This window comes from Carassius gibelio, chromosome A3, assembly GCF_023724105.1.
Source record: "Carassius gibelio isolate Cgi1373 ecotype wild population from Czech Republic chromosome A3, carGib1.2-hapl.c, whole genome shotgun sequence".
NCBI lineage: Eukaryota > Metazoa > Chordata > Actinopteri > Cypriniformes > Cyprinidae > Carassius > Carassius gibelio.
In genome coordinates, this window is record NC_068373.1 from 31,433,203 (window position 1) to 31,441,887 (window position 8,685).

The 8,685-nt window shown below is 39.7% G+C and overlaps 1 protein-coding gene across 1 annotated transcript; it reads right to left on the minus strand.

The window, feature by feature from the left end:
- Nucleotides 1-404: 404 nt before the first annotated feature.
- On the minus strand, nucleotides 405-6,566 carry LOC127943306 (major histocompatibility complex class I-related gene protein). Its single transcript, XM_052539670.1, has 3 exons — nucleotides 5,423-6,566; nucleotides 1,117-1,395; nucleotides 405-721 (listed from the first exon to the last, which is right to left on the minus strand). The coding sequence occupies exons 2-3, from the start codon at nucleotides 1,391-1,393 to the stop codon at nucleotides 405-407; spliced, it is 594 nt and encodes a 197-aa protein (XP_052395630.1). The 5' UTR covers nucleotides 1,394-1,395; nucleotides 5,423-6,566.
- Nucleotides 6,567-8,685: the final 2,119 nt, after the last annotated feature.

Below are 8,685 nucleotides of genomic sequence, written 5' to 3' on the forward strand. Positions count from 1 at the left end.
TGAAGTAACTCTATAGTTCAGGTGTTAGTAATCTCTACCTAATCTGTATTTCAGAAACACATCTGTTAACCATGATTAACTATTCTAAATGAATGCCTACATCTGGCTTAATTTAAACCCTGTCTGGGAAACTGCCGCTTTAATATATACATTTATTACTTTGAACTGCATCACTCCAGTGAGATACAGTAGCTCATCCATTACTGATAGCTTTAAATCAAATACAGATAATAGGGTACTTACATTTAGCAGGAACAAATCCTGAAAAACAATGAAAGTGAACTCAAAGGTGAATCACTTCAATAATCAAGTCTCTTTTCTGAAGCAATCAAATCAAATGACTGCATTAAAAAAAGTCACCTAGTAAATACAATTCAATGGAATTGGAGTTTGCATGAACCCTCCTAAGCCTCATGTAGACTCTTACTATCGTTAGTCCTGATCTCGTTCTCTGTGAGGGTCTTTCTGATGGTTCTGCTCTGGTGCTCCACCACACAGCTGAACTCGTTCCTCCTCCACTCATCAGGTTCAGTCTTCAGGGCGACGGTCTTCTGGAAGGTCCCGTCCTCATTAGGAAGAAGTTTACCAGCCTTCACATCCTTATAATGCTCTTGTCCGTTTTTCATCCAGGTGATTGTAACATTACTGGGATAAAAGTCTGTGACATGACACAAGACTGGAGAGGAGGCATTCCTCTGCAACAAAGACACCTGAGGAGAGACTAGAGACAGATGATTTGGCTTTTAAGACACTTTCATTTGACCATTGTATCAAAATCACCATTTACAACACCAACAATAACAATACTTATCAACCGTTAGTTTAATATTCATTTCATTCATTTTGAAAAATTCAACACTACCAATAAAACACTAATTCATCATCATTACTCACAGAAATACATTTTGTGTATACATCACTTCATTTCATTTAATGTTTATTTAGTAAGATCTATTCTAACTCTATACTTTTTAATGATACAAATCGTTGCAAAGCAGCATAAAACATATTAATCACTGAAATGATGTTTAAACCACAAACTCTCTAGTGTATACATACATGAATATAAAATGACTGACAATTGTTTTTTTGTGTTTACTGTTACTAGACATGTACCTGTTTTCTCCAGGCTGTTCTCTCCAAGCTGTAAGAACTTCTTCAAATTCTCAATGCACTCATTTTCAAGGTAGTATTTCCAGTACGCAAGAGAGATGGTTTTGTTGTTACACGTCTTTTGAATGTTGAAGCCGTGCTGCATTGGGGATATCCATTCCATCCTCTTCAGATCCAGATACAGGAAAACCTCTCCATCAATTGCAAACTTCCGGAACCCATTTGTTTTTCCAGTCTCATCGTTCCATTCACAGCCATATACTAGCTGGTGTGTGTGCATGTCTAGGCGAAAAGAGTTTGAATATCGTTTTTATCATTAATCAATAAATGGTAATAGTAAAAAATAAAAAAAAATAAATGCATGCACAAAAAAAACTTTATCCTTCATTTGGCTTTAAAGTTCAAGGCTAAAATAATGCTGCAGTTCACACTGAGACAGGCAATGCGATACAAGAGGAAGGATGCCAGTGTCTGTGTTAAAATTAAGCCAGTTTTATGAAGTTGTGGTTCCCTGTCTGTCGGTCACTACGAGTTATGTCGAACGACATATGGGGTCTCACTTGGGAGCACGTGTCCCGTGCGTGAAAGAGCAGTTTTCTAAAAGAGCAAATCATTCCATCAAAGATTCCCGTCTTTTTCAAGATGCCCTTTCGTCCGTGTCCTTCTGGATGCGGCCGTTTCCTGTCTTCAGTTGATGGTCACGAGTGTTGTCTTCAGTGTCTGGGCGTCCAGCACGCTGAGGCTGCGCTCGTGGATGATTCATGCGTCTATTGTGGGCGTATAAACATGGCAGCTCCGGCTGGCGCTGGGAGATCTGAGGGTTACAGTGTCGACCTCTGAGGATGAGGATTTGGTGGGGGGTGCCCCCCTCGGGTGTTGTTACTGCTGCCGAATCCGCCCGGCGACCTCCCAAGTTCAATGGCATTCTCGAGACTCCAGTGGTAGTCCGGGACACCTCTGTCTTGCGCGAAGAGATTGCTGTCCTGCTGGCGAAGGATGCAATCGAGCCGGTCCCTGCAGCCGAGATGAGGACGGGGTTTTACAGCCCTTACTTTATCGCACCCAAGGAAAGCGGTGGCCTTCGGCCTATCCTGGATCTGCTGGTCTTGAATCGGGCCCTGCAGAAGCTCCCGTTCAAGATGCTGACGCAGAAACACATTCTCAAATGTGTTCAGCCCCAGGACTGTTTTGCAGCGATCGACCTGAAAGACGCGTATTTTCATGTCTCGATCCTCCCTCGCCACAGACCGTTTCTGCAGTTTGTATTCGAGGGTCAGGCATGGCAGAACAAGGTCCTCCCCTTCGGGCTCTCCCTGTCCCCCCGTGTTTTCACGAAGCTCGTGGAGGGCACCCTTGCCCCACTCTGGGAAGTGGGCGTCAGGATCCTCAAATATCTCGACGACTGGCTCATTATGGTCCGGATCCAGAGAGCAGTTGTGGAATCACAGGGACTTGGTGCTCTGGCACCTCAGTCAGTTGGGGCTTCAGGTCAACCGAGAGAAGAGCAAGCTCTCCCCTGCGCAGAGAATATCTTATCTCGGTATGGAGTTAGACTCGGTGAGTATGACGGCACGGCTCACCAGCGAGCGTGCCCAGTCAGTGCTGAACTGCCTGAGTTCCTTCAGAGGCAGGACAGTGGTACCACTGAAACACTTTCAGAGGCTCCAGGGGCATATCGTATCCGCAGCCGCAGTCACGCCGCTCGGGTTGTTGGGCATGGCGCCACGGTACAGATCGTGTCACCATCACACCGATGTGTCAATCTTGAAGATTTGAAGCAATCTTTCTCCGAAGGTTGAAATCCCTTCCACTAACTTTGTGTGGGCAGAACAGCAGCGTGGCCTTCTCCAGCAGCGATGTACTCTCCCTTTGGCCCCTTCGGTACCAAGGTCAGTGAGTTTGCGCTGGGGCTTTGGGAAGGTTACAAACTTAAAGCATAGCTTTTGTGGCACGCCAGGGCTTGTCGACAATTGCAGCGCCACAGGGTTGTAACAGGGTTCAGGTTGTGGCATTTTCCATAGGACACCATATGTCGTGGTTATGTACGTAACCCTCGTTACCTAATGGAGGGAACGGAGATGTTATGTCCCCATGCCACAACCTTGTACCGATCGCTGTTGCCGGGACACGTTCTCGGCTCCTAAGCATAAAACCTTGATGCAAAACAGTTGATGCACCTGTCGCCCTATTCATACCCGTTGGCACGGGGAGTGGCTCAGGTATGTTAAATCCACTAACCAATTTTCATTGGAATTTTATCTTAAACTCAGAGATGAATGGCCTCCCAAGTGAGACCCCATATGTTGTTCGACATAACGTCTCCTTCCCTCCATCAGGGAACGAGGGTTACCTACCGAGACGTTATCCCACAAAAAAAGAATACAAACAAAATGACAGCTGTTCATTGGGAGAAACAGCTCTGCGATATACTTAGTCTGCCAATTTATTGAGTTCTAAAAATAGTCCACAGCTAGGTAATGTGACCGCACTAAGTTGTGTTGCAGAGTTGCAGCGGGCAAATCTCCACTGCGTAATATCATTACGCCTGCTACACCCATGGTACAGCAGCAAAGTCCCTTGATTATAACACCGGAATGAGAGTATAGTTCTAGCCATATTGGTCAGATGTTATATAAAAATCGAAAAAAGTCGAAACTCTTTGGTCATTTTTGAGCGAGATGCTAATGGTCTAATCCGATTCAATTATCTATGCTAAGCTAAGCTAAAAGTGCTACCGCCGGTACCAGAGATCAGTTAAATGGATTCAAAAACTGTAAAACTCAACTCAACCATACTTCGGATGAGACGTTAAACCGAGGTCCTGACTCTCTCACATTAAAAATCCCAGGTGTGCCCTCAGCATCCTGGCTTAATTCGCTTATTGGCCTCTGACCATCATGGCCTCCTAACAATCCCCTTATCTGCTGAATGGCTTCAGACCAGCGCAGAAATCAACCTATATTTTTAAGCAGCAATTACGCAGTTATAAATGTGAACTGATGGATCAAAGATATTTCGGTAGCACTTTATTTTACAGTCCTGTTCCTCATGTACATACTATGTACTTATTATAGTAATTACAATAACTATGTAATAACTAGGTACTAACCCTGAACCTACCCCTAAACCTAACCCTACCCCATGTAGTTACCTTGTATTAACAGAACTTTCTTAGATAAATACACTGTAAGTACACTATAAGGACATGGAAGTACACGTACTGTAAAATAAAGTGCAACCGATATTTCTATGTTTTGTATCAGGGTGTCAAAAGTAAGGACTCCACGCAGACAAACAGAAAAGGACTGGTTAATATAGGGAAGGATAATGACTAACAAGTGAAGACACCTGAGTGCAATTAACAGGAGTGCAATTACTGTGATGAAGGGACAAGGCTAGTGGGAATTGTAGTGCCTACGGTGAGGTGCTTGTGGGGAAGTAAGACCACTAGTGGACACCCAGGGAAACAGAGACCAAACAGCATGACACAGGGGTCCAGACTCAGTCCTGGAGGGCCGGTGTCCAGCAGAGTTCAGCTCCAGCCCTAATCAAACAGACCTGGAGCAGCTCATCAAACTCTTGCTAAACACACTTGATACTTTCAGACAGGCGTGTTGAGACAAGATTGAGACTGTCTGGTGATCTTGTTTTAAATTAACATAATAAGATAATAATTGATCCTTTTGATTCATCCCTTTTCCCACAAAGTGGTTTAAAGTCTGACATGTCAAGATCGTCATTTTATAAATCCTTTGGATTATGTGTATCTGAACTATATATCATGTTTTTACAGTCATTTTACTGTTTAATATGTTGCCACAGGCGCTGCCAAACCCCGCTCATACAGTAGTGCCACCACAGAGAGAGAGTAAGTCTGTGATAAACACTGCACAGGATTCAACAGAATCTTTGTTAAAGATAATAGTGACATTGGTACATGTAACGTTTCATTCAGCAATATATACAAAATATAAAAAATTATAAAAAATAACATGCACTCAATTCCTGTGGGATTTTTCATTTGATCATTCTTTCAGCTACCAATAAAACTTTAGTATTCTCAGCTCTACTTTATCATTCTTTTAAAATACTCCATTCTGGATGAAGTTACTAGAAGACTAATGCATAATAAATGTGAATGGTTCTCTGTATTTATATTCCTGTACATAGTGCATTATTTATTTTCTGTTTTTCTTATATTGGTGTTATTTCATCTGTGTAATTATATGTAACTTCTGCACTGAAAGCTCAAGCCAAGTCAAATAACTTGTGTGTGTAAGCTGAGTGAGTAAGAGGGAGACCAGCATACCTGTTGACTTTGTGGGGACATTGTTTCAAACCCATTTATGTTCACAAATCATTACTGCTGTCTGACTGTTCCAGTAATCTGTGATTTCACTCTGTCTCATCCATTCTGTTCTTGGTGAAGCTTTCATCGTGTTGATGTCAAAGTACATAAACTGACTGTCATCCACCAGACCAACTGTAGTAAATTCATCATCGTCTCCAGAAATGGAAGTGTATAAATATTGCAGAATGTGTTTTCCTGTGGACAGAGAGAGAACAGAAATTAGCCATCTCAAATACTGTCACATTTATCTTACATATAATACATACGGACTGACTAATGATGGTTATCAACAATATACTTTATTGCTTTATGCAGAACACACACACACACACACACACACACACATTAGGTAAAACGTTACAGCTTTACTGTTTATGTTATTGTAAAGTGCCTTTTACTCTGGTGGTATGGCGTGTAAGAGTAGAGGGCATTTTTGTAACTTGATACTTTGATACTTTCACCGTTATTGTGGTTTATGTTTAAATTAAAAACAGTAAATAAACAACAGTTTTCAATGACATGAATATGTAAAAGTATGATATTTGGTACACTCTGCTCTCCGGATAAAGGCACAATAATTAGGATCATAAATCCTGGGCTCATCATTAACGCTTGTCCGGGACAAGTGAATGTTTTAGCAAGTGTTTTTACTTGCCCATGCAATCGGACAAGTTACATGTCAATACCAAAAACAATAATAACCCCTTTATTTGTGATTTAACATTTGTGATAGGTGTGTTTGATATATATTGTTTGTGATAATATCATAAAAGTTCTTTTAACAAAGTGATTAGACATTATCAAGTTTATTGCAAAAATGAAACAAAATACACATACAGAGTGCACGCATAGATTAGGCCTATGTAAAGAAGTCTAGTAGTTTAGACTAGTGCACATGTGCTTTCTTTCAGTGCATGATTCAGTATTAAAATGCATGAAGTATAAAAAGAAAATTCAAGATATGGGGGCAGAAAATGTATATAGGATATTTATGTAATTTTATATAGTTAAAAAATATCAAAGGAAGATCGAGCACCATTTTTTGATCGAAAAATCAGCATGATTACAAATGTGATTTTATACAACAGTTCAATAAACAAGAAGCCCATATCCAGACGTGTAGATGTGAATGATCAGATGAGCAGATCGATACACGGAGATTATGAAGCCCTGATCCGAACCAACTAGGACAGTAGAATCCAGTGAGATTTTGATGGTTTCCACACAGGAATGAATCTGAGGCAGAAAGCAATCAGGAATACAGACTCTGGCGAGAACAACAAGCATGAGCAAAGACAAACAATGATCTGACAACATGCAGTACAAGACACGAGAAAGCTGAAGGCAGGACAGGATGAGCTGCAAGTGCAATCAGACAGGTGACGACACACAGACACACAGAAATGAACGGATCTACGAACCTAGACATGAATGTTGTTGATACTGATTTCACTTTATTATTTTATATGAAAACAAAAATCAAACTAAATAAACAAAATGTGACATGTTTACAAAATCTACTTCATATACTCTATGAACACTATACTATGCTTTGTATAACTACATTAAATAATTATATTTTTAATTAAAATATATATATATAAGTAACACACAGGTGGGTCAAAAGTAACACACCAATATAAGCTAGAATTATTTATCTTATTTTTCTTAAGTATACCTGATTGTGACCTTGTTAATAAGTAACTGCAAACATATTTTATCCTTTATCCTTTTTGTCCTTTTTTTTTTTTGCAAAAAAAGTATTAAATTACATTTTCATATTTTCATTTTAAATTTAAGTTTAAGTTTCATCAGATGTCTTAAAACCTGACTGTATTTTTTTATTGTCAATTTCAATGTATTTTTATATAATAATAAAACAATTTTTACAGAATGCACAATATAAAAATGTAATCACATCAGCATAATAAAAAAAAAACTCTAAACATAATGTAACAGTAGGCCTATTTATGTTTCCATCCAGTTGTTTTTATGCATGAATTAAAAATGTGCATTAAAACATCTGGAAACACTGCAAATTCACAGGTGGAGGTGTAAAGACTAAGATATGGCTAAAACCTAAATATAAATGTGACGTAGCAGCTGCACAGAGAGAGATGTTCCTCTATGTCCTGAAACACCCTCTCAACAACATCTGGATAAAACCAGACCTCTGTCTGTCTTTCTGACCCTCACTCAGACATATTCTTTTGGTATAATATGACATAAACATTTGTAAGAAATGATGCAAGACACAGAAATTCACAATATAGCTTGCACTGAAACAAAATAAATACTTTTTGTGACTGTAGCGGGACAAAAGTAACAACTGTTACTTTCGTCCCGATAGGAACTCCTGACATTTAAATTCGATTTAATTTTATATATATAAAAAAAAAAAAAATAAAATGCAAACTTTAGGATGTGTTAAAGCACTAAATAACCTGTAGATTGATCATTACTGTGACACATGAAACAAGAAAAACAACATGACTAATAAAAAAAAATACCGCTTCAACAATTTACTTTTTGTACTCAAAAACAGTTTTACGGACCTAACTTTGGGAAACGATGAGGAAATCACATGATATTTCTCAGCTCCGTCAAGGATTGCATGCTGAATATGCTTTCATAGCTGGGAATGCAAATGCAGAAAGAGGCTTTCTGCATTCACATCTCAGCTTGTCTAACAGACATTTCTTGCTGGATGATGGACCATCATCTTCAGCTCGACCTTGCCAAGACAGAACTGCTTGTGATTCCAGCAAACCCATCGTTTCATTACAATTTCACCATCAAGTTAGGCCCATCAACCATAACTCCTTCAAAAACAGCTAGAAGCCTTGGAGTTATGATTGATGATCAGCTGACTTTCTCAGACCACATTGCTAAAACTGTCCGATCCTGCAGATTTGCTTTATTCAACATCAAGAAGATCAAGCCCTTTCTTTCGGATCATGCTGCACAACTCCTTGTTCAAGCTCTTGTTCTGTTCAGGCTGGACTATTGCAATGCAGGTCTTCAGCCAGTTCTATCAAACCTTTACAATTCATTCAGAACGCGGCAGCAAGATTAATTTTTAATGAGCCAAAAAGAATACACGTCACACCTCTGTTTATCAATTTGCACTGGCTTCCAACAGCTGCTCGCATAAAAGTCAAGGCATTGATGTTTGCCTACAAAACCACCACTGGCTCTGCACCCCTTTACCTAAATTCGTT